The sequence below is a fragment of the Lethenteron reissneri genome, chromosome 34 (assembly GCF_015708825.2).
Source record: "Lethenteron reissneri isolate LAM-NWPU_2019-01 chromosome 34, ASM1570882v1, whole genome shotgun sequence".
In the NCBI taxonomy this organism is placed as follows: Eukaryota; Metazoa; Chordata; class Hyperoartia; order Petromyzontiformes; family Petromyzontidae; genus Lethenteron; species Lethenteron reissneri.
This window is the reverse complement of record NC_083812.1, coordinates 1932414-1959097: the sequence shown is the minus strand read 5'-3', so window position 1 is coordinate 1959097 and position 26684 is coordinate 1932414. Positions and strand designations below refer to the sequence as shown.

Here is a 26684-nt window from a genome sequence, read left to right as displayed (position 1 = left end):
CGGAATGAATTGTTCAGTACAAATTTGTCATTTGCAGTTTGTATGTATGTTGAACTTTTTGTCGCACCGTACGAAGCCAACCGTGCTAATCGGAGGTGCGGAATGGCGTTGTCACTTCCTCCTCTGCCGGGCAGAGGTCTCTCGCCCGCGCTCTTCCATTGCTTTCCTGAACTGCTCCTGTCCAGTCGCGGCCTCCCACTCCCGTGACGACGTCTCGCTGCTGCAGCTCGTCGCGCCTTCTCCGCTTTGCAGTTGTCCTGCCCAGTTCCCCTTTGGCTTCTTTATCATCATCCATGATCGCTGTTCTTATCATTAATTATATTGATTCCTTCACCTGTCATTCCTGAACCTGCCACTCCCTCTTATCTTTGTAAATCCAATGCTGGACGAATGCTTACTCACGCCCCATCAGTCATGGGTGTTGTTTGACCATACTTCACCACGCTGATGAGCGCAGGTCGGTGAAGTGGACAGACAGGAAGAGCAGTTCACATGTGACTCGCCACTGATGTTAGCCATGCCTGAAAATAACACTCAAGTCATTGTCTTTATAGCGCAGTAGGCGAACTGCGGCGCCACCACTCTACCCATAACTTTGGTTTAATCAACCACTCATTAATTTTGGTTGAGTGGTGGGACGGTAGCTAGCACGTTGTGCCACGAACCTGGAAACCTGAGATGAATTCCCAGCCACGGCTAACATCCGTGGCAAGATCTATCAGATCCGATCCTGGGTAACCCTCCACATCCCTTCACTCACCAACCCGCACTGACCAGCATGGTGAAGTATGGTCAAAAATACTCTGTGAGTGACGGAGCATGTGGAGGCCTACATCCACTGGGGAATTGAGAAAAGGTAAAAATGTAAAAGGTTACTCAGCATAGGTTATTTACAGGAAATGTATTTTTACCCATTCAATGCAACTTCCATACACGTTCCTTTTGCAATTAATTAGTTAGAGAAAATTTATTTAATGAAAAGATGCGGATCGCAGTGCACACTGAACTATAACGCCAGGGCTCGTTCATGTGAAAGCGGCGTCTCAGTTCTGCCTTTTAATTAAGTTAACACTGGAGCATGGCGATAGGGACTGTGACACGCGTAATATTACACCGGTAATTTTTATTTTTTTATGATAATACAATGCAAGTTACATGATGAAATGGCTTAATTAAATATTTAGAATGGAAATATGGAGTGGTATATGTTAAGATATTACCATTTGAAATGCAGTTATCACTGTGAGTTGTGTGAAAATAGATGATATTGTGATGAATGGGAAGCCAATGGTTTTACGTACGACTGCTGTCGACATCATTTATCCACTGTTGGATGAACACTGTGCCCACGGACCGAACGCGTAACGAGAGAAGTCCTCTCCAGTCCGTCACAATCCCTCGTCCTGCATTGGCCGCAATCCGTCGCTCCCGAGCAACAGAACTCTTTATTCCATCGCTCCGTCTCCGTGGCGGGCGTGCGTCTGGGGTCCTCTTCGGCGAGTCCGCTGCAGTTGACTGACGTTCCGTCATCGGTCTCGTCCACGTGCCACCATCTGTCACAGTAACGATGCGTCTGGCCCAGGCCCATCTCTCTGAATGGTCAATACGATTGCCGTGACATGTACTTACACGGACGGCCATTATGTGTTTATACTGTCAATACGAAGTCCCATTATGTTTTCGCTCCACGCCGTTGGGATGCAACGGTGGAATATGAATGGTATGCACGTGTACGAACGTCGAACTTATTTCTCGCAGTACATAGCCAATCGCGCTCATCGGAGTTGCGGAAATGACAGATGTCATAACGTGCGTTGCACTCCAGCTGGAAGGCTGCTTTGTGTCTCAGTGGTGGCACGGCGATAGCGCCCTGCACTACGAACCTCGAGAACGGAGTTCAATTCCCGATTACGTCTGACATCAGCGGTGTCTGAACTGGTGCAGGTGCTCCCCACCCCTCCTCCCCAACCACCGCCACTTACTTCACCAACTCACACAGCATGGTGAAGTATAGCCAAACAACCTCCTACGATTGACAAAGCGTGAGGGAGGTCATCACCCTGCAGGGGGTTGACATATTGTTGTAAGTTATTTGTAGAAGCGTGCAGCCCTTAGTCAGCACGCCGCTTGATGAAGGGCTGCCCATGCCGTGTCTGCCACGGGGGGCTGTTTGACCATACTTCACCACACCGGGCAGTGCGCGTCGGTAAAGGGGGTGTCACTCGTGACCGTTGTCAGCCGTGGCTGGGAATCGAACTCACGTGGTCAGGTCGGCAAGCGCTCCACTTCGTTAACGACCGTTACATCGCATTTCCAGCCCAGAGTGCGTAATTTGTCCACTGTTAAACGATCGATGGAGGTCACGTTGATACAAAGCGCGCCCCCCCCCCTCCCTCTGCTGCGACAGGAATTGCAGAAGATAAAAGCCGACGGAGCGCCTCCCTCGGAGGGCACGTACCGACCACGAGAAGAGGCCGAGGACTCGGAGGTCGGCTGGATGACCTCGGTGAAGGACTGGGCCGGTGTCATGATCTCCGCGCAGACGCAAACCGGCCGCGTGCTGGTGAGCAATCCACGGTGGCGTGGGCGTGCGCGCACACACCCGCCAACACCCGTTTGCGAAGGTCCCGCGTTTTATTTGGCGATATCGCTGCCCCCGCTGCTGCGATGCCAGTGATGTGCGAGTACGAATAAGAATAAAGAACATACTCTTTGGTTCTTTCGGTAAAGTCACGTAGGTAGAAAAATAAAATAAAAATAAACAATAAAAGAAACCTTCGCATTCCTGAATAATGTCGTTTAGTTTTATGTAGCGTCGTTCACGCAAATTGCATCTCTTGCGACCGCCGAGGAACTACGCGAGGGGCTGGAATGCGGCGACCGGGCGGTGAGCCGGCGCCAACAATTGGCCAAGCTCTGCAGTCCTCTATGAATTAAGATGTCTTCAGCCAATGAATGAGTGTTTATACGCGTGGGAGGAAACCCTGACTCATGTGGCACTGTGGCCTCCAAAGGAAACATAATCGGCGACGTTTTGGCCAAACATCCCTTCTTCAGAGCAAATTAACCAAATTGAAATATTAGGTCGTCGTCGTGATGATGATAATGATGATGTCATTATCTTAAAGGTAAAAATTAGAGACTGTGTTGGGAATCACAAAGCAATGAAAGTCATTTGTGGTCCTCGGCCTCTTGATCATCATCATCAGTCATGATCAATCCACTGCTGGATGAAGGCCTCCAAGTCTTCGCCATCGCCAATGGTCTTGCAAAGCTAATATCTATTGAGATCCTGTATACGGGCTGATGTCATCACTCCATCTCTCCTTTGGCTACTGCCCTGTCATTAACCTCAGCTACCAGCCTCCATCCCTCTAAGCGACGTGTCCTGCCCAGCCCACTCACTTTATTTCACATTCCATTTAATGTATCCTCTCTACATTCTATTCCCACGTAATGGTCTCTACCGGTCACCAATGACTGCGCATTAAAATTGGTTTTGCACTTCATTTTTTTTCTGAATTCCAGCTCCAAGTAAATATCGGCGCAAATGTCATGCAACGGACATGAATCTCCCCCGGTAGAGCGGGTGCGAAAGTGCTGCCGAGCGGCCACTTTGAAGGGGTCTCAGAAGTGGCTCTGTGATATCCGCTTTCCACGGACCGTTCTCTAGCACGAAGGGTTGCACTGCTCGGCAAAAGTTCCGAATGGTTTCCGCGGCGCATGACGCGACGCGGATATCACGAGCAGGATAACATTTGGGGAAGATTACAAAAAAAATTACTAAAAAGATCAACTCACGTTCCTGTTTGTGGTTCCTTGTGGAAGTTCCATTGATCGCTCAGCAGCCGTAGCCAGCCCTTGGGGCAGCACACTTCACCCATGACCCCAAGAAAATTGTCAGTTGCACATAAACCAAAAACCCTCTCGTTGGCCAATGGAACAAAATGTATGTTGTACTCTTGAATATTATAATCTAGTCTACTTTGTTCGAGATGTGATTGCAGCCTAGGCTTGACAAATTGCTCAGGCTGAAAGGATATGCCAATTAGCCAATCGCTTCCTTGCAAGGCACCGTGGGGTGTGAGCCCAAATTTAGATATCGCTATTTGCGGCTTTTTTCCAATGGAAAAAATTTGTAGATTTGCACGCAAAGTACACAGCATTTCCTTTCTTCACAAGCTCACTGTCCATGCGGTGCGTCGCAAGTGATGGGAATATCATCCATAACACACACCACCAATAACAGCATTGAAGTTAAATTAACAATTCCCATTACTATGATAATCATCATCACAAGCAGCAGCAGCATCATTATCCGCAGCAGGAGCAGTAGTATAATTCATGGTAAATCCACTGTGGGATGGATGAAGGCTTCCCCTAGCCACTGCCAGCTCCCACCATCCCACGATGCAATGATCCACCTCGCACCGCCACTTCGTCGCTCCATCTCGCCAGTGGGCGTCCTCTCGGACGTGTTCCATTCCAAGGCAATCGCTATTCTTGTACGAACTCCTTTCGCACCGTGCGTAGCCAACCCGTGCTAATCGGAGGTGCGGGCAAAGGACAACAAACGAAACAGAAATTAATGCCATTGGAACCTCCTTTGCCAGTAGCAAAATATGATCGTTGTTTTTTTACCCTTTTTTATCTGGCAACAAAACTGACACGTTTTTTTACAAGGAGTCATGTTTGCATTGATCACAATACCTGCTGTCGGAATGCAAACAAAAAGACAACTCTGATAATGTATGCACTGTCCTTGAAATTGATTGGTCCACACCCGAGACAGCTTTTCTTAGAGCCTAGTCTCACATGGTGTTGGACCAGATGACGCCAAAAGGCGTAAAAAATTTGTAATTTTTGTTGCCAGATAAAAGGGTAAAAAAACAATTATCACAAATTAATGAATATTTAATCTCGATTGAAAAGTACATAGCCTCCAGTGGCTTCCTAATATCGGAAGGAAGAGCATTCCAGATGGCCGCAGAAGCGCTTCTAAAAGCGCGCGATGCGGTGACCGTCTTTGTTCGATGGTTAGCCAAAGTCACTGCTGCGTGGATGAGCGGAGTTGGCGTGATCACTTATGCTCCTTGACGAGTTCGGAAAGGTATTGCGGTTAATTTTCTGCGAGCACTTTGTGTTTAATGAGTGCGACCTTAATGCCTTCATGACCATTGGCCATCACCGTCCCTTCTAGCGGAGCGTCCAGCTCAAGCTCACTTACTTTTACTAACAGTGTGATGATAGTTGATTTAATAGCTACAACATTGCGACTCCCAAGGAGGCAAAATGGCAACCGCGACAGTGCAGTGGGACTGTGGGTCATCTGTCTGTGGGTAAAGGCGGGTGAGCCTTGGCAAGGCTCTCGGTGCCCACACACAGACACTGGGAAACGAGTGGCTTCAACTTGGGGCATTGCTCCAGCCACCAATCATCAACCCCCCCCCCGCCCTCCACAGCGATGAAAGCGTGACAGCATCAAGGGCTTTGGTCACGAATGACACCTTGATCTTTGGATACGGACATACCCCGCCTCTGCAAGCCGATGGGCACAAGTGGTAGTGCAGTGGTAGTTCAAGCACTGCACTGTCAGCCTGACGACACCGAGTTCGATTTCCAGCCACGGCTGACATCGGTGGCGAGTGATATCTGAACCGGTCACTGAGTGTGCCCCCCCCCCCACCCACCCCGTCACCTTCGCTAACGAGCACCGACCAGCGTGGTGAAGTATGGCCAACACAACCCCCATATCTGGAATGTTATGGGGGAGGCAGTGGACCGACCAAGGGCTCTCAATTATTTGATGTTAGAATTATTATAATTACTATTATTATAATTCATATACTTATAATTACTATGAATACCCGTAACAAACAAGTACACACTGCATTATCTAATGTGATGAAGCTGCCGCCTTTCAGTTTCTTCGTAACAACTGACTTGGAGGAGGCCTTTATCCGGCAGTAGATTGAGCGTGGCCGATGATGATGATGATGATGATGAATTTCCATGCTCGTTTTGTGTACAGTGTTACGCCGCTTATCCGTGACGCCGTAAGGGCACGGGCTCGCAGGTCAGCAAATTAACTGCTAAGAGGATTTGTCCCCCCAGGATCTCGTCTGCTCGACGAAGGGGGCCCGTTTAAGTTGCGCCGCGGTGTCCCTGGGCCGTTCCGCGTCACGCCGTGTTCGTCATCGCGCTGGCGATCCGGGTATTTTTAGTTGCGAGCTGGGACCTCTCCCAATCCTTCGAGAAATCGATTACTCTGCCGAGTTTCCTTTCATTAACTCGGCGGAGTCTCGGCTATTCGGATTAAACACGGAAATACCCGGAGGGGGGGGAAAAAACTTGTCTCACGTTTGTGTGCCGCTGGACGGGGGGTGATAGGCGGGGGCCTGGTGATGTCATTGGCGTCATCGGCATCATCAGCCGGGTCACGCTGGGACCGGCGATTTAGGAAATTTCTGTCTTCGGGATGCCCATCATGGACCTAATAACAAGCAGTCGTCCACAATAGTCAGGTAATCTTCTTAAACGTCGACAATCATCTTCGCTAGTTTCCTAAGCTCATACCGGTAGGCACCACGTATCCGATAAGCTCCATCCTGGGCATTTTCCGCACTTAAAAAATAAACACGAATTACGTACGGCGCTGCACAGCTTGACAGAAAGACGTGATGGAGCCATCACGTGGTCCTCAGTGCCCATGAAGGGGGACATTCGTTAATGTTCACCGCTAAATTTTCATTCCATTTAGCATGTTTAAATCCCCTCCCCCTCCTACTTACTCCCGTTGTGGGAAGGCTATTGCAGACTGCTCCTCTATCGCCAAGGATCAATGGATCAGTGTTCGCGCAAAACGTTTGTTCGAGTTATCATTGCACCCTCCCACCCCTCTCTGCTTCTTTGTCGTCGTCATCGTACTCACCACCAACTCTCCAAACTCACCACCAACTCACCACCAACTCACCACCAACTCACCACCAAATCACCACCAACTCACCACCAACTCACCACCAACTCACCACCAACTCACCACCAAATCACCACCAACTCACCACCAACTCACCACCAACTCACCACCAACTCACCACCAAATCACCGCCAACTCACCACCAACTCACCACCAACTCACCACCAAATCACCACCAACTCACCACCAACTCACCGCCCCCCCCCCCTCCTCTCCCCGCGGCTGTTCGCAGGTGGTGCTCGTTTTCCTTCTCAGCATCGGGGCTCTGGTGATTTACTTCATCGACTCGTCCGAGTAAGTTCATCCATCACACAGACACCGGGAGAGGGGTGAGGGTTTTAGAGGGGGGGGGGGCAGGGGGGTGCAATGTAAAATAAAGGAAGTATGGACAATCCCCCCCCCCCCCGCTCCCCCACCCCGTGATGCCGACGACGCGGCGTGGGGTGGCCAGGCCTTCATCCAGCAGTGGATTGACAAAGCGGCTGTAGTTAAGGTCATTCAATCAAAGGTGATGATAACGTCGTGGAATTTGCCTGCCCCCTGTATTATTTACGTTCACAATTTCGGACGCACAATCGTCATATGTAGGAATAGGTGCAGAGAAGAGAGGGGGGTGGGGGTGGTGCAGGCTTCTGGCTGTTGACACACATCACTTGCCATTTAAAGCAAAAAGGGGTTTGTAATGTCCCATGGTGGTATTTATTAGAAGAACTAAAACAACATCGCTGTGGGTTCTTTCCCCTGCTCTCCGCTGTGTCGGTCTTCAGGCTGCAATTGCGATATTGCAGCGATTCAAGCTGTTTCTAAATCCAATATGGTGTAGCCAACTCGGAGAGCCTTTATTGACAGGTTGACACAGCCACTGAAACTTAGATTACCAGCCACGTAGCGGGCGGGGTGGGTAGTGAGGGAGGGCCTGAGCCCCCCACTCATATTGACGGCTAAGCATTCCTTACTCAAATCATGGCACGATATTGAACGCCGGTGGCAATTTAAGAATGTGCGCTGGAGCCCGTCCTCAAAATGCACGCGAGGGTACAGTTTGTCTAACATTGACTGTGTCGTGCCCTCCCTGACCTCCCCCTCGGTTTTTGCATGGCCCCCTGTAAACACCGGTCACAGGTCATGTACAGGAGAACTCCTCTTCTCCTGCGGCCCTATTACCCACGACTCCTATTATCCACGGCAGCTGTAGGGCCGTCGAAAACTCCGTTAATTGGCAGCCCTATTTATTATGATTTGTCCGCGGTTTTACCCACAATGCACAGCAAAGCAGTTTCCTGACACCGCGATCTTTCCACAGATAAGAGGAGTCAAATTAATTCCATTATCCGCGGGGTTATATCCTTTCCAATGAATGAAATAACCCCGCCGATAATAATAATAGGTGCCCCCATACAACCACGGATAAGAGGGGTTCTCCTGTATTGCCGATTACGAGCCATGTTGAAGGTTTTGAAACGTTCACTAATTCATCACCAGAATGTCTGCCTAACCACACCGTGAGCTCCATTTCCTTAGATGTTTCTTCATAGCCAAGAAAACGGTTTTCGTAAACCGAGCGTAGAGTATAACGTCACGTATCCCACTGTCACATGTCCACCCTGAGCCATTAACCGCCCACAGATATGTTCACAAATCCAACCTTTACCGCCCGTACCACATGGGACTGGGATGCGCAACATTGCACCGAATGCCACTCGAATTTTAGTCCGTTTGCGAAAAATGCCGAGTGTTAAAAGTCGTCTCATTATTGTTAAATTTGCTCTGTTTACTAATTAACAGAGGTGGGACAAAGTCATTGTTATGCAAGTCCAAGTCGAGTCTGAAGTCATCAAATTCATGACTCGAGTCTGACTCGAGTCCAAGTCACATGACTCGAGTCCACACCTCTGCTAATTAAGGAAACTAAGGTAGATATTCAATCGAGGACGTATGTTACTTTATTGACAGTGAGATCAAAGGCGTTGGCCAACCTCTTACGACTAAACTGAAGTTCTACGACCCCGTAGGATTTTGCTGCTGGGTTGTATCGCATGTCGCTCGGCACGACGTCCGCCACTTGAATTCCGACGTTCCCCCTCCGCATGCTGCGGACGTGCTTTCACTTCCTCAAATGGCTCCCGGCAATGAGGAGTGGACCGTCGTACATCGTTCCGAACGACACGCGGTACCGACCCGACATCGCGTGGGGAGAGCCACGCTCCAGAGCGCTTTTCTCCAGCTGAAGAAGAACATCAACAGCCACTAAAAATGACAATGCCTGCACACAGGCCCTCACATGCAAAGCATGCCAGGGTTGCTGTTATTATTCGCTCTTGAAGGAGCCGAACAATTGCTTCTTTCGCTCGACTCTCATTTAATTTTTGCTCGTCATATTGGTGAGCCAGGTTACTGTCTTGCAAGTGAGGTGCTGTCCTGGTCTCTTGAACTCTCGCCTGGTTAAACGGAAAAAAAATTGCGCTCGTGTGTGTGTATATGTGTGTGTGTATATATATATAACATTGCAAGGTGGTAGGCTCATTTGTTTTATTTCCCCCCCTCCCGAAATATTACCCGAAACCCTGTTCCTGGTGTAAGTGCGACGAGGTGAGTGTGCATAGACTGACCACGCGTGCCCGAGTGATTTCGCGTGCGTGTGTGTGTGTGCGCGTGTGTGTGCGTGTGTGTGTGTACAACGCACCTGCATGCCCTTCTGCGTACTCTCGGTACACCGCGTGGCTATGTTTTCAATGAACCTGCAATGTGCGACAGAATCCCGCCGTGTCGATTCAGAGTTATAACGGCACCCACCGCTGAAGCTGGACCGTTGGGGGCTCTAAGCATATGCTATTGTTGACCCGCCCCCCTGCAAACTTTCCTTGTGAGGTGACAGAAGGGATGCAGACCCTTGCCGTAGTGAGATGAGAGACATGCAGACAGAGATGCAGTTAGGAGGAGAGACACAGATGAGCCAGAAATGTCCCAAATCGAGCGAGGTCTCGGCAAGGGATGTAGATGTGAGATGACGGATGGGCTGTAGGCAAGAGATAGATAATGAGAGGAATTGCAGACACGAAAGATGCGGACAAGATTGGCTTCTTTATGTTTTGTTGGGATTTTAACTTGAGTTGATATTTTATTGCATCCCATTTTTTTTGGCGGATCCAGGGCGCTCATGAAGCTACTTTGGCACGCTGAAGCTTTACGCTCGGTCTGCTTATGCGTAGCTCCATCGCTCGCGGTATCAAGTCAGTCGCGTGTTAAATTGTCAGGTCGATTGGCATGGCGGGGGTGAAACCGCGACGGGTGCTTAGCAGATATCGACGGTGGCGTGATAAGCCATGCCGATGGCGATGGTTACTCGGAGTCGGTCGAGCGACCCGGAGCGTTGATGCTCGTACTTTGTTCTCACCAAACGCAGCGGCACATCTGCCCTTCCACTCCACAAAGGCCTTTACAGCTTCGTGTAGCACAGTCACGACGCAGTGTGACCGCGTGTACAGACCACAGTGTGCATGTTATCGATTGGCGTTTCTGGGTAAGAGTGATTAAATTGATGTTACACTGCAACATTTATGAATTTACGTTCAAAGTAACGACAATGCCAATTTTAATCACGCGAATTGACAAAAGTAATTAAATCCCGTAATGAAAACAGAATATCGTTAATGTTCGCGACTTCAACATGGGCAGCCATAACCATTAAAATTAAACTCGTCATACGCTCTGTCTTGCCGTAGAGGCCTTCATCCAGCAGTGAGTAGATCACTGCTGCTGCTGACGCCGCCGACGTTGACACGCCGCGTCACTTTGCGTGCTCGCGCGAGCCGTGATATTCGCCGTGACATCTACAGCGGAGCGAGGGTCAGCGGAGAGGTTGTTTCATTAGGAACAGAAATTTGATGTCGTCTGACGGCAACGGCTGCCGGAGGATTATTAGCGCGGCGACGCGGGCGGAGAGATTCATTGCAAACATAGCGCTTGGAATTGCATGCACAGCTCTGCTGATTATTCTTTTTTTTTTTCCTCGGTGATATTCAAAACCTTGCGCAAACCCCATTTCCACACATTTGCAAATGTCTCGTTTATTTATTCGTTTGCATATACGAGTGCCAGAGTTTAAAATTGGATTTTGCTAAAAAAGAAAAGAAATTTTAACCATGCCTCGGTTTGCTCTTTGAGTTGATGATGACCATGGTGTGGTGAAATAATAAAAAAAAATTACTCCAAAGAGATTTCCTACTCAGATGAGCACCACGGTGATGCTCACTGCCCATTCACGGCCCTGCAGAGCCGGTGGTGGAAATGTATCCGTTGACCATACTTCACCAATCGAAGTCAATTTGCGAATCGCGCTGAGGACACGTAAGCGTAGTACAGCACTTATCACCTACAGAAAGCCCAAGCCAGCGGTGGGAATTACACCATTCTATGGCCGAAAGGAGTGACTGTCCGTAGGATAACCAACGTTTTGAATACTCAATGTGGGGGAAGCACTGCTTAGTGGCTTGTGTTGTACTCGCCAGCGGTCGTCACAAATTAGATGTTTTTTTTTGGTTTGATCGTTTGTTTGACGTCGAGGCCACGCGTGCCACCTTCGACTGATTCCATTGGCACTTTGCCCATATTACATTGGCGCTGTTGGCTCCAAGAGTCGCAATGCAAATTAAATGGATGTGCTATGAAAGTCATTCGAGTGGGAAATTAGAAGGTGAATCGACATTTTGATGCGCACTGAAATGTTTGGGTCAGATCAGCGTGCGGAAATAGCGTGTGTCGTAAACACTCCACCGCTAGAGACAGACAATTAAGAAAGTTGTCACGTGATGAACAGACGTGGCAAGTTTATAACTGCTGCAGCAGTCACAGGATGCCCATGACTTTGAGCGTACCAGCTTTATTCGGCCCTTCCCGCTGTGATAAACTAAATCTGTCTTCCTGTAAATTAACATGAATGTGGGCTATTCGCCACCCTACCAGTCAACTGTGAGGGCTGGTCCATCTTGGACATGAAATAACTCCTTTCCTAGTAGTCGTACCCACACACACACACCACCCGCTCTCTCGCAAGTAGTTATTGTGTCAAAGCACTCGGCACAATAACTACAATAACAATGACTTATTCAAGACATTTAGCCCATTCCATTGATGAGCGTTGGGCTTCGCGTGGGAGGACCATTGTAATGCCCAGAGAACACCGCCTCGTACAAAGGGTGATAGTCGCAAGCTGTCATCTGCAGGTCAAAACCTCACAGCCCCATCGCCAACAACCCCTGGCAAGCCCTGGTGGTTGGTCACCCACGCAAGCGCGAATAACCAGGCTTAGCTTGCGAGATGGGGCACATTCATAATCATTCGGTTGTAGATCTCTGAAATTCTCGATTTTGTTTGTTTTTTTCGCTATGCAATCATTCATTCTGCTTGCACGTGCCGTCGGTGATCGTCACTTTTCGTCGCAAGCATTTTATTTCTTTCGCTTGCGAAATGCCACGAAGCCACTGTGCACGTCCGTGCGGTGAGCCAACTGGTCCTGTCCGGCGCGCCCGCGTGTCGTCTCCGCAGCCCCATCGAGGATTGCCACTACTTCCAGAAGGACACCACCCTGCAGTTCGACATGGGCCTCAACATCTTCTTCCTCCTCTACTTTGGCTTGCGGGTAAGGCAGAAGACGCAGCCGCCGCGCTTGCGCTCGACTCGCCCGTGCCCCTTTCACGAGTCGCCCACACAACGTCCGTTTAGCGTTCCCACAGCTCCGTTTGGCTGTCGTGGCTCTGAACGGTCAAAAAATTATCTGCCCGAGCCACCTTACGCTTAGGGGAGGGGAGGGGCAGATTTATTATTTCACTTCGACCCGCGTCTGGGGATATATTTACGATTGGTCATGTCACGCAGTTTTATTTGGCCAGATTTACATTTGCTTCCAACGCTGTCACTTTATTTAGTTTTGCGTCCGTCATTTTGGTGACCCGATGCCTCTCTCGCAAATGAGACCTCCTGTACCCCGGTCCCTCGAGTTCCCACGCTGGTTACATGGAATGCTACCGCTGGATGTCTGCGAAAAAGAGCTTTACATGCTCATCGGATTCCTCCAGTAAAACCATTCTGATAATTCTGACAAATAAACGTGAAACTTGAACATCGCCTCTTACACCCCGGTTCCTCACATGCGAGTTCCCACAAGCAGCCACCACCGCAGTCCACCTTTCCCTGCCAAGCAGCCTCCCCCCCATTGAAACGTGAATTAAGTCGTTACTTGCTACACGTGCCTAATGATGGATAAACAGTTACGCCTGTAACATAGGGGGAGCGCTGATTAATCCGCGCGCCGTGTCATATAGGACACACACGTACACGGATATACACACACACACACACAATCTCAGTCTTAATTTAAATTAGCTCTCTTTTGCTGGAATTGAAGCTACTGTACTTTGATTACTTGTTTCCAAAATTCATTAAATTAATCTCAACCCTTGCGTGTGTGTGTGTGCTCGCGTGTGTGTACGCTCGGACGCATACGTGAGCGTGTGTGTGTGTATGGGGGATGTCGGGATTTGTGTGCGTATGCGTGTGTGTGGATTCCCGGGTCTGTGTGTGTGTGTGATTCCTGGGTCTGCACATGTGTGCACGTGCGTGCGTGTACGAGCACGTGTGCACGTGAGCATGCGTGTGAGCGTGCGTGATGGCCGTGTTTGTGCGCGTGCGTGTGCGTGTGTGCGTGTGTGCGGTGCGTGTGCGGTGCGTGTGGGGTGCGTGTGGGGTGCTCGGGTCTGCTCCGTGTGCCCGTGCAGTTCATCGCAGCCAACGACAAGCTGTGGTTCTGGCTGGAGGTGAACTCCATCGTGGATTTCTTCACCGTGCCTCCAGTGTTCGTGTCTGTGTACCTCAACAGGAGCTGGCTCGGTAAGCCCATACGGTTGCCTTCATCGCGAAACACAAATCCCATCCAACAGCGGGTCACATTGCCTCGTGCAACTGCACACAACATGTTGACGTCAACTTATTCTGACTTGTCTTCTTATGTTCTTACACCATCGGAAGCATGAATAATACACAAACTTTAGATGGCTTCGTGGTGCTTCATTGCATTTCGCATGCATATTTAACCAGGGCACAAAGCACATGGGAACATACACTGATTGACACAAGCATTTAATTGATGCCGTGTGAGACTGTGATGAAAACAAAGTATTTGGTTCATGACAGCCGGGGGCGGATGAGGTTTGCGTCGCCCTGCGCGGTGCCGCGACACAATTGGTCGAGAAGGCCCAATTACACATCGCAAAGAGAGCGTCGTTGAAGGTTTTTTTGTAATTATTGCACTTCTCAGCGAGTCGGGGTGGAGTGGTGCGGCGCAGCGGGTTAGCGAGCCGCGCCACAAACCCTGCGGCCCGAGTTCAATTCCAGGCCCAGGCACAACCGTCAGTGGCGAGTTGATAATGTGAACCGGCCCTGTGCCGCCCACTTCACCAACCCGTATTAACACAATGTGGTGAAGTACGGTCAAAGCAACCCGCACGAGCGAAAAGTTGTGGGAGGGAGGAGGCCTTCATCCGGCAGTGGCTTGGCAATGGGCTGTCAGCAGGATGCGCCGCGAGAGGCCATGACGGCCGGTGGTCGAGTGTCAGAATAAGGAGATTTATTTCTACTGCAGGAATCCGATGAGCTATGAAGCTCTTTTTTTTCACAGATCTCCAGTAGGGGCAGTCGAGACTTGGTAAGCGCCCGAGTGATGAGTTCAGCTCGTGGTGCGGAGGTGCTGGGTGGAATTTTGCCTCGCGGGCTCGTGACCGATGGGTCACGGCTTGAGGAGGCCTTCACCCGCGGACAGCGGCGATGACGACCATCGTAGTGTTCAACAATGTCCGATGCATGCCAGTGCACGGAGAGGTGTCCTCGTGTTTCATAAAACCTCCGGACGCAGCTAAATCTAATTCGGGCGCAGTGCGCATTAGAACTTCTCCTGTAATGTTTAATTCAAACTTAAAAAAACAAAACAATTTTCAGCACGCTATTAAATTGCAGATATTTAATATGAGCAACCAAAGGAGCTGTCTAAAATTTGAACACTCAGTGTATCTCGCGGGACAGCGCGATTGATTTCATCCCATTATCTGCACCCTCCGATTAGCGGTGTCGGCTACATACGGGGTGAGAGAAGTTCTACCTGCGTACATAATACACATGTACCGTGCTAAGCAGAGGTGCAGGGGAAGGACAACAAACGAAGCACAATCAGCAGTTGTCAAGAAATTGGTTTTCAATCTCGAGTTTGTTTTTGTTTGTGTTCCTAATCCGTACGTCACAGCTCGCAGGACGCGTTGATTCCGAGAGCGAATCTCAAAACATTTTGACTTGTTTTGGACAAATGACACGGACCCAAACTCTTTGGCACCGGTCCAAAGAGTGGAATTTATGCAATTTTTTACTTAGAAACTTCGCTTATATTTATTTATTAGTTATTTGGTCACCATTCCTACACTTTGCTCTCCTATCGTTTTTTGTACTGTTTGTGGCCATAACTTTCTGACCCGCCCCCACTGGACATCTGTGCAAAAGAGCTTCACGGCTCATTGTATTTCTCGAGGATGAATACAGATTCTGATTCTGAACTGAGCTCGGAGGGACATCTGAACTGAAACTCCGACGTCCTCTCTGGACGACTTGAGCGAGACATGCGGGATTGTGCTCTTACAAGTGCGTTTCAGGTTACGATTATTAGGCGCCATAGGGAGGTTTGCTTAAATGTTCTTGAGAAAAGCAACGTCATCTCTGCCTGACGGGTGGGCACGTCAGTTTGTGTCCTAGGTGGCCGTTGCATGTGAGAGAGCGGGTGGTGTGTGTGTGTGTGGACTACAAGGGAGAGAGTTATTTCATGTCCAAGATGGACCAACCCTCACAGTTGACTCAGAGGGTGGCGACGGACAGGATTGGTAGGCCCACGTCCGTCCCGTCACCCGTTCGTTCGTCCCTCCCTCTCTCCTGGCCACTGACTCTTTTTGTTTCTTCGGAAGAGAATGAGCCGGCACTAATCCAGCTTTCGCTTGTGAACGCAACGCAGGGGATGGACTGTACCGGCCTCCCAGGCGGCAGTGCCGTAAAGCAGATTAGCGTCTTAATCTGATTGGAGGATTTGGCCGGAGTTTATTGCAGGCTGTTCCTGTAATGTTGCCACCTTGTCCCCCACACACAAAATCCGGACGTGTTTCTCTCTTATTGTTGTTTTTCTCGGTTTGGCCTGGGTCTATCAGAACTGTTGCAGTAGCCTGTAATAAAGTTCACGCATAATAAAACAAAAATTCCGGCACCAGGTCTCGGCACAAATCAAATGAATTCGCCACCCCAACGCGGATGCCTTCCTGCGAACTCTCCGGGTTAAACGGAGTGGCGGGTAGGCTTGCCACACGTCCAGGTCAAACCTGGACAGGTGGTAACCCCTACACGAGGGCAACTCTGGGAAAACTAAATGTCCCACGACTCTCATACCTCGTTAAACAAACCCGAGGGATTTCGCCCCCCCCCCCCCCCAGCACGCTTTAGGACAAGTCTGCAAAGAGTGATCAAGAATCAGGGGCCACGTTGTCAGTCGAGGGCGGTGCAGGGAAAAAACCATTGTTGTACTGTACTATGACACCGTCTACGCTGCCCGCCTTCACCATCCCAAGTTGACCGGCGTGGTTAAGTTTGGTAAAAACTAAAAAAATCACCACAGCATGGGGAGAACTCTCATCCAGCAGTGGATTGACAACAGCGCCGAGCATCTTAATCAGCAGCGAAAGCGATCTCTTGCCAAACCGATCGTTGAGGCAGTGCTCATCTGCTGTTCACAGCGCTGGAGCCAATGGTGGAAATTCCACATTCCTATGACACGAGTGAATCGACCAATCGGACAACCACCATTGGCTCTGCACGTGGCTGCCAACACTGTGGAGCTAGCGAGTGTTGGTGGTCACCGCACAAACCGTTGTGAAACTTCCTTCCCGTGGGTGTCGAGGGAGTGCCATACCCTAGCTCGCCAGGAGAAGGCAGTACAGCAAGCGGACGAATCGCCATCTCTTTCCATCTGTACGGGGATAAAGCGTTGCTCCCTCGCGCGTGTGTGTGATTTCTGCGAGTGCTCCGGTTTCCGCCCACTTGTATAATAAACATGCATCATCATTCGCTCAACCCTGCCTTCTGGACACCTGTGAAAAGGATATTTATAGCTCATCGGATTCCTCCAGTATAAATACAGATTCTGATTTTGATTCTGAAAATATCTTCGAATGAAACCCTAACAGAGAAACCTCCTGAAGAAAAGTCTCAGTGTGGCTCTCGTGGACAAAGTGAATGATTAAATTAATTGTCATATCAACTTATTTCAACAGTCCGATGACCTGGAATAGTGATCGGGAATCATCCACCACTGCTCTTATTCATTTTCCTCTTCATTTTCAAAGCCATTTCCCACGACAATCCATGGTGGAGCTCACCAAAAGTGCAACGGTGGCTAGGAGATGTTAACTAGCTCAGCCGATCTACAGGAGGTCGTGGGTTCGATCCCGAACCTAACGTCTGCTGCTGTATATTTGGAGTTTGCGTGTTATCCCCGTGGTTGTGTGGATTTTTCTTTTTCCGCTCTACATTGAGAAACGTGCGTTTTGAGTATTTGGCTGATATACATTTTCACGTGATAAGTTGCTTCTAAAAAAGAGCTACATAGCTCAGTGGGCCTTACCTGGTCAAATAATTATTTAATAGTTTAAGCAGCCGACTCTCTGACGTGGCTGCCGGGCTGTGCTGCTCAGCGCGATCTACGGACGTGTTGCCGTATAATCGGGGGACGCAGAAAACTGGCCGCTCAATCCAGTTTCCTCGAAGAAGCTCCCAGATGATACGTGGAAGCGAAACGTCGGACATCGCGCCCAACCAAGCACGTGGGCACAGCCTGGAAATTACCACGGGGAGCCGTGCGGCACTCGCAGGAAAGGCTCCGGACGCTCCCGACAAACGAGAAACTTTCCACAAACAAGGCTCTCCAAAGCCTTTTAGCCCCACGGACACCACTCCCCATAAACACAGCTGCTGGAATCGCGAGCCATCTGGCCTCCTGGATTAGTGCTTCTCTCGGCCGCTAAAACATTACAACCGGGGCTTACTCCTCCATCCAATGCCTCTCCCCACTGGCCGCTCAACTCCGCCAGTGGCAAATAAAACGACGCGGGGTTAGCACGAGTTATTTTTCTCTCTCTGTCTGTCTCTCCGTCTCCCTCTCTGTCTCTCTCTCTATCTACGCACTCCTCATTCACGCGACGGGAAACCGCGCGAGCACAGCTTTCCACTCGGCGGCTGGCCACTTTAGTACGGAACGGCGCTTGGAGATAATTCGGCAGCTCGCGGTGGGGATCAGTCGCGACGTCGGGTCGAAGTGAAAAAAACTAAAATTTGAATATCGAAACGAAAGGGAACGTGCCGGCGAGCGACGATGATTTCCAGCAAGATGCTGGTTTACCGCGGAGCGGAGAGTGGCGGTGGCCACTCCGACACGGTCCAGCCGCCTCGCCGCAAGAAGTCATTTGGCGATCTCTACCAGAAGGGGTTTCGCGTCAAGAAAGAGAGTAGCCAGGACAAGGAGGAGGGCCAGCGGGGATACCAGCGCTACCTCGAGGGCTTCCAATACTGGGGTGAGCAGCGCCGTGAACGTCACGGTGACCGTTCACTCGTGCAGGGGCAGCGCCAACACCACCTCGCGAGTGGTTTGTGCCGAGCTCTGCTGCTTAGGCCGTCGCGAGGTGTGCCGCCGCGTGGTTACAGGTCTGACCACGTGTTGCCCGGCACGGCGACGTCCGACGTTTCGCTCCGCGTGCTGGCGGTTTGACCTTCAGGAACCACTTGTGAATTTTATCCGGTTGAAATTCCATTCTTGCATATGGCTGCACTATGATTCAGGAGCTTACGTGCCAATGTCGAGGTCTGCCGCTACTGCTGGCCATGATGACGGAGATTCAGTAGGAAGAGATTGTGTCGTTTTGTCTATTCCTCCTCCTCCATTAAAGGAGTGCAGGCTGCAGTGGTGGAGAGAGGGGAGAGTTGTCCTCGCAGTTATCGTACGTAAGCATGTATGTTGAACTTCTTTCGCACCGTCCATAGTCCGTACTATTCGGAGGTGTGGGGGAAGGACAACAAATTAAGCACAAAAAAGCAGTTTAAAGATATGATTTTTCAAACAGTAACTTTGTGTTCTAATCGAATTGTGTGTTGTGTCTTTTTTTCCCCTAGGTTTACGGTTTCTCAGGGCCTTGCGGCTGATACAATTCTCTGAAATTCTGCAGTTCCTAAACGTGTTGAAAACGAGGTGAGTGTCCCCCTCCTTCTCGTGCGTGCTCATGCGAGCGCTTGCCCCCTCGCGATGTCAAAACGTGCACGGTGATCACGCTGATTGCGCCGATCGCGCCGATCGCGATACGGCGTGCGATGCACACGGCTCGCGCAGTCGTGAGATACGCACGCGGACGAGCGTAGATGTGGATTGACGTTGTATATTTTTTGTTCACCTTAAGTCTCACCAGTCCGTTGAAACACAAAGCTTAGCCGACCTTAGATTTCGTGGGGAAATATAAAATGTGGTTTAGTCAAACGGCCTATTTATTTACTTTCCCCAAGAACAATTAATCAAGCTCCTCCGATTGGTACGGTTGCCTACGTACGGTAGGAAAAAGATTTTCTCCATACATACGTGCAGTATTTTTTCCCAAGCAAAGCAAACTCCGGATCGGTTTCAACCTTCTGGGTCTCATCGGCAGCGTGTTAAACAAACGCTGCTGGATTTACCAGATGTTATTGGGCCAGAGAAGTCCATCGACACTAGGGGACTCTGGTGCATGGCGAGAAGCAGTATGAGTTTCTCGAGCGCTGGGAGTAGCGATATTCCAGCAAAGGGCACTGGTTGTCGTTTCTGAGCGGAATACGGCTTCGAGTTCTAAGCTCCTTATAATCCACTTGAATGTCACGCTTGGGGGCTACATTAGCACGAGTGTCCCGGGCCGTCTCAAACGTCGAAATGGGCTTTGGAATTAAAAATCTGATGGGATACTTTCTCAGTGACAATGTCCTGGTGATATGTATATATTTTAACATTTCTTGAAGGCTTCTTCTTCTTTAAGCCGTGAGTGCTTGGGCACTGAATTTAAATCGGGCAGAGGGAGAGCGGCGGCGCAGTCGTTTGCATACTCGGAACCCAGCCACGTGAGCTTGATTCCTGGCCGTGGCGAGCGATGTCTGAACTGGTCCGCGTGCACCCGCGCACTCACCCGTTACCGACCCGCGCCTACCAAAGTGGTGAAGTATGGTCAAACGAATCCCATGACCGACGCAGCGTGAGGAAGCCTTCATCCAGCAGCGGATTGATAAAGTACCGTAATTTATTAGCTTTTACATAAATGTGCACTATTTCTGTGACATTATATATGTATTCATTGTCGTTTTTAAATGCCGTCGTTGCAAAGTGTCCGAATGACACTGGTAGTAAGTATGCGTTCGTACCAGAAGTGCCATTGGCTGTCGACTAAAGTCACATGACCTGTAGCTGTTGACTGCGTCATTAAGGTAGACAGCACCTAGAAATGAAATAACAAACCATCATCAGCATCATCATCATCATCATCATCAGCCATGATCTATCTGCTGCTGGATGAGGGCCCACACGATCCGTTGCCCATCCCACCAGTGCGATGAAACATGCACAAATGCTCATTTCATGGGTCCATCTCTTCGGGGCAGACGTCCTCTGGGGAGTCTTCCTCTCCTCTGGCTGGCATCACTCAGGCGTCGCAAGTGGCGAGATGTTAACTACCTCGCCTGGTATGCAGGAAATCGTGGGTTCAATCCCGACCCTGACACCTGCTGCTGTATATTTGGCGTTTTGCGTGTCTCTCTCCCCGTTCGTCGCGTGGATTTTTCTCCACCTCCTCCGCTTCCCCCTCCCCCCACATTTACAGTGTCCACGTGATGATAAGCCAATCTGTTGAGATATCATGTGATATCCGGGTCGTATCTGAAAAAGAGCTACGTAGCTCAGTGGGCTTTGGTAAAATAAAAAAATAGTTTTTTTTAGACCCACCGCGGTTAGCGTTGCCAACCCTCCCGCACTGGCGGGGAGTCTCTGTGGGAATTGGCGTCGATCTCCGGGTGGATATGGAAAGAAATTCTGGGAGATTTTAATAAATAGGTTGTTTTAAGAAAATTTATATAATGAATGCATATCATTCATTTGTGGCCAGGTCAGTTCTGAAAATTAGCTAAATAGCTCAGTGGACCTTACCTGGAAAAATAAAAATAGTTTTAGTTTTTAGTCGCGATCACTGGCCAGCATCCCCTTCTCGCGACGTGTCCTGCCCAAGTCGACTGTCAATATAGAGGAAATTCGATGTTTTCAACGCGCATATGTTCTCCGATCGGTGCATTCCTCTTATTGTCAGTGCAAACACCAAGCACGCACCTCTCCACGCTTCTTTGCGCACTTTTCAGCTTTCCTTGCATTTTCTTTGTCAATGTCCCCGTGTTCCCAATCCGTACGTCGCAGCAGGTAATCCTGCACCGATGTAAAACTCTCTTCGGCATGCAGGAATGGTGATCGTTGCTCCGCAGTTGTTTTGTTGCCAGAAAAGGGGAAAACTTATCTTCACATTTAGGTACTGGCAAAGGAAGTCCCATGCGGTGATTGTGCTCCAAATGGACCTCCCCCCCCCCCCATTCATAATAATTAGCGGCTGATGTCACTCCACATGGGGGGGCGAGGCGCCTCCTCCCCCTCCTCAGCGTCAACTCACTACAGAGGCAGAACCCTCACGTCGCGCGATCTCTGTAACGCTGTTGAGACATCGAAGTAAAAAGGACGTCGTGATGAACAAGGGATTATATAACCTTTACATGTAATAAGTCTGTGTCACTGCGCCCTGACACATTGCACACGAATTAATGTAATGAATATCACGTGGCACTCTGATTGTCGCTTGCAAGTTTCAGATTTACTGCAATACACCCGTCCTTGGACGGGCAAAAGGCGAGTAATTAAAATAATTGACAATTTACCGCCCTTTGTGAATCCACTGCTGAAGGCCTCCCTAGGCCATCTCTGTCATGGGGGTTGTTTAACCATACTTCACCACGCTGGTCAGTGCGGGTTGGTGAAGTGGGGGGGGGGGGGGTTCGGGGGTGGGGGCAGGCATCGCTCGCCACTTACGCTAGCCGTGGTTTGGAATCTAACTCGGGTTTCCACATAATGCAACGAACACGCTGACCACTGCACAACCATTGTTCTACATGTGACGTGAGGATATTGATTAGGCGTCGATCGTGCGTATCCCATTCTGACGGACGCTTTGCGACTCAACACCACGAATGCATTCACGGCCCGACGTCGCCTTTTACGCGTTGTGGTGAGCAACAGTGGTGCCTCTCCTCTCGTGGCTGCACGCGTGCAACGTACGCCGCGTAAACAATCGGAGCGTCGATTCTCTCGCGATTTGACGGCGCGCGTCTCACGCGCGAAAAAAACATCCATTTCAAATCGACGCATCGGTGCATCGTTGCACACCTATTAAGTCTCAACGATCCCAGACGTTTGTTCCCCCCCCCACCTTGTTGACGAGCGTGGGCGCGACGCGATTATATATCCACGACCTTAAGTTATTTAACAGATGTGCCGTGCCTCTGTATTTTCCAGCAACTCTATAAAGTTGGTGAACCTGCTGTCCATTTTCATCAGCACATGGCTGACGGCGGCTGGCTTCATCCACCTGGTATGCGTTTGTGGCTTCGCTCTCGCGTCCGTTCGAATCACGTCGTCCGATAAAAACCGAAACACCGCCAGCGAGCGTTCATACGCGCGCACGCATGGCGCTCATTCGAGTCCCAGGCTGGATTAGGGCCTCCCCGTGCCTCGTGAATGCTGGGGGTTATTTTGCCATCGTTCGACCGCGCTGGTCAGCGCCGGTTGGCGAGTGTGGGGAGCACAGAAGTAGAATACAACATCGGTGTTTTCCGTACTGCCGTCTCCTGGCCACCGGCGCTTGGTAGGTACGGGCGGGAGGCCCATACGAGCACTGTCCAGGCTCAAATCTGCTTTGCTGCAACGAACTGACGAGGTAAGGCGCGTTGCGGGTGAGTTTGTCGGAGCCACTTTCGCTCGACCTCAGAAGCCAAGCGGGGTTGAGCCTGGATCGTCCCTGGATAGGTGACTGCCATGCATAACAGGTGTTATAGACTTTGGGGTATACGTTGAGGTCAATGCAGAACAATCCCCGGGACCGGACCTCCACAGGGATAACTTGCTAACTCCGCGGCCGGGGAGCCGAAGCTTTTTCCGGCTCGCCGATATGGATGGACTCGGCCAAATGTTTCACTCTGGCTGCTGATGATGACGATGATGACGATGATGACGATAATAATAGCGATGCTGACGATGACAATGATGACTACGATGATAATAATGACTACAATGATAATAATGCTGACGATAAAAATGCCGACGATGACAATGACGATGATGACAATGATGACTATGATGGTGACGACAGTGATGATGACGATGGTGACGATGATGACGATGGTGACGATGATGATGACGACGAGTGGGCGCCACTGCGGGCAGGTGGAGAACTCGGGCGACCCCTGGAACAATTTCCAGAACTCGCAGGAGCTGACGTACTGGGAGTGCGTCTACCTGCTCATGGTCACCATGTCCACCGTGGGCTACGGGGACGTCTACGCCAAGACCACCCTGGGACGGCTTTTCATGGTCTTCTTCATCCTCGGGGGACTGGTGAGAGGTCGTACGTCTCTGCGCACTTGAAAACGAATGTTTCTATTATATTATAAGTTTTATTATTGTTAGTATCATCAGAGGACTGCTTAATACGAAGGTAATTTTATACCCTAAGCCCGACGAAATTGGATGGCCTAAGTAAGAATGTGTATACTTATTCTTGGTTCTTTCGGTAAAGTCACGTAGAAGGGAAATAATAAAGTAATATAAATATAAAACAATTATATAAATATTATTTTATTATTTCCCTTCTACGTGACTTTACCGAAAGAACCAAGAATATGAATCCCTGCAGTCACGAAAGCTTAAAATCACAATGTGTATACTGTTGACTCAATTGAGAATGGGCATATTCACATCGCCCCCCTACTGCAGACTCTGGTCTGTGAATCGCAGCCTTCCCATGCGACAGCCTTGCGTTGTCACATGGGAAAAGCCTGAATACCAAATAAGTACCCACGGTTTGTTTTGATAGTGATCATCGCTACACCCCCCCCACCCCCATCCGACCTCGTGGCAGGCCGATGCCCACTTGTCGGCTGATGCAGTCACCTTGTGACGCACACAGGGGCAAGCTGCGCACAGAGACGTATTTCGTTACATTTTGGGCACAATGTGAATGCAAATATTGGTATTTACTTATTATTGCATCGAAAATATCTGAAGACTAAATTATTAGAGGTTTAAATAACAGACGATTAGGAAAAAATTATCAGGTTTTTCTTTTTATTTAAGCCAGAAAGTGATTTACAAAATACGATCGACCACATATGAGTCGATCGGCAGGTCGTGTGTGGTGGGGTGCATTGTGGGTCCTCCCCCACCTCTTCCAAGATTCCTGGCCAGCGCGGAAGAGTAGACCAAATGACATGATAGAAGGGCTGTGTAGAGATCAATCTCGTGGAAGCCCTTTAGCCATTAAATAATTTAGGGTCATGGGAACGATTTTACATCTTAAACGAGCTGTCATAATTACCCATGAGGGAGTGGTAATGCTACTGTTCAGTGTTGTATTAAAAGGATCCAACACAGGTTTGTCTTGATGTTGTTGTTGTTGTTGTGACTAACATTGTTGTATTGCATTAAACGTTTTCGCTGTTTATCATTCCACTGCTGGATGAATGCCTCCCCCCGACATTCCAGTCGTGGGGGTTGTTTGGCCATACTTCACCACGCTGGTCAGTGCGTGTTTTTGATGATGGGGTGGGGGAGCTCAGAACCCGTTGAGATACCACTCGCCACTGATTCTACGCTGCTACGAACCTGGTTACCCGAGTTCGATTCCCGGCCGTGGTTCAAAATCGGTGTCAAGTTTTATCTGAACTGCTCCTGGTGTGCCCACACTGACCAACGTGGTCAAATAATAAAATAATAATCAATCACTGACCCAGCTCGCATACAGCAGTGGCTTGACAAAGGGCCGTACGTTATTAAGCCAGTATTATTATCATTATAATTAACAAGTTGTTATATACTCTGAATGTGCTATAATTTAATTGGATTTGCGGTTTCTGTATTAATCCAGACTTCCCCCTCGATCTGTGAATCCCTTCTCGTCTTTCCTCTCTGCCAAGAAACATAACGGCCACTGGAGGGTTTCCCGTTGCGATAGAAACTGCGAGGCGGTAGCCCTTCTCACCCTTGCCGTTGAATCGACCGTCCCCACCCAATCGGCTCGCGGCAATTGAGTCGCGATTCGGCGAGCACAGCTTTCCCGACGTTCCACCAGGGTTGTTGCCGCCGCCGCCACGCGCAATCCGGCACGACGTCCGACGTTCCGCCCCACGTGCTGGGGAGCATCGTCATCAGGAGCTCGATTGGAACAAACAGACAGCAAAAAAAAGCCACTTCGTTGAGCTATCATTTGTGGCCAGGTCGCTTCTGAAAAAGAGCTACGCAGACCAGGGATTGATTAGAAAAAAAAACCATTTGGTTCCTGGAATGAAACGTCGGACATTGTGCCGGGCAAATCGCGGAGCAGCCCGAAAACACGTCGGCGAGTCGTACATCACAACCGTGGCAAAAGCCTCCGTGGTACAATTTGATGGCCCATCTAGGATTGTGGTCGTGAATCGATTCAGGAATCTATTCGTTTCATTGACGATGCGGTGAATGGCAGTGCCTCTAGCGTTTGTCAGGTGAACATGCTACGATTTAACGCAATAATAATAATGAAAACATTTGTTCGTACGTGCGCAATCCAAAGGTGCACCGTGGACGCACGGATCGATTTTAATCCACGAGGCATTACACCCCCCCCTCCAGTTCAGCTCGAGACATCGTCATACACACACATTATACTTCACGGCGATCGCTACCAACAATACACACCTCCCCGAGAATGCAATCGATTCACTGGGTCGTCTGCGGGGTTCTCTGGGTTCCTGCGGCATGGAGCCAGAAACACTCGTTCCTGAACCTGCCCCCCAACATCCCCATGTAGCAGAACCCTCCTGCAGCGACAGCCGTGCGAGACTCCAATGAGTCTTCGTAAACAATTGACGTGACTGTTGTTATTTTACTGGAATTAAATTCAATCGGCAAAGCACCACGTGCTTCGTAACGACTTCAATCCACACTCTTTATGGATAACTATTATTTTGCTGGTAACACTTCTGAACCATCCTGCAGCGACAGCCTTGCGAGACTCCAATGGGGATTTCACGAGTCTTCGTAAACAATTGACGTGACTGTTGTTATTTTACTGGAATTAAATTCAATCGGCAAAGCACCACGTGCTTCGTAACGACTTCAATCCACACTCTTTATGGATAACTATTATTTTGCTGGTAACACTTCTGAACCATCCTGCAGCGACAGCCTTGCGAGACTCCAATGGGGACTTCACGAGTCTTCGTAAACAATTGACGTGACTGTTGTTATTTTTTACTGGAATTAAATTCAATCGGCAAAGCACCACGT

General features: G+C 49.6%; 1 protein-coding gene across 12 annotated transcripts in view; it reads left to right on the top strand.

Moving 5' to 3' along the window:
• KCNMA1 (potassium calcium-activated channel subfamily M alpha 1) overlaps window positions 1-26684 on the top strand; it is a 107594-nt gene that overhangs the window by 6387 nt on the left and 74523 nt on the right. For all 12 annotated transcript variants that reach the window (XR_009756083.1, XR_009756084.1, XM_061564895.1 and 9 more), the window contains exons 2-8: window positions 2408-2563; window positions 7209-7270; window positions 12521-12614; window positions 13750-13861; window positions 19217-19292; window positions 22662-22737; window positions 23589-23759. Coding sequence is in view for 10 of the 12 variants with exons in the window: in XM_061564895.1 (XP_061420879.1) it covers window positions 2408-2563; window positions 7209-7270; window positions 12521-12614; window positions 13750-13861; window positions 19217-19292; window positions 22662-22737; window positions 23589-23759 (747 nt within the window). In the remaining 2 variants the exon portion in view is untranslated. The remainder of the gene's footprint in view (window positions 1-2407; window positions 2564-7208; window positions 7271-12520; window positions 12615-13749; window positions 13862-19216; window positions 19293-22661; window positions 22738-23588; window positions 23760-26684) is intronic.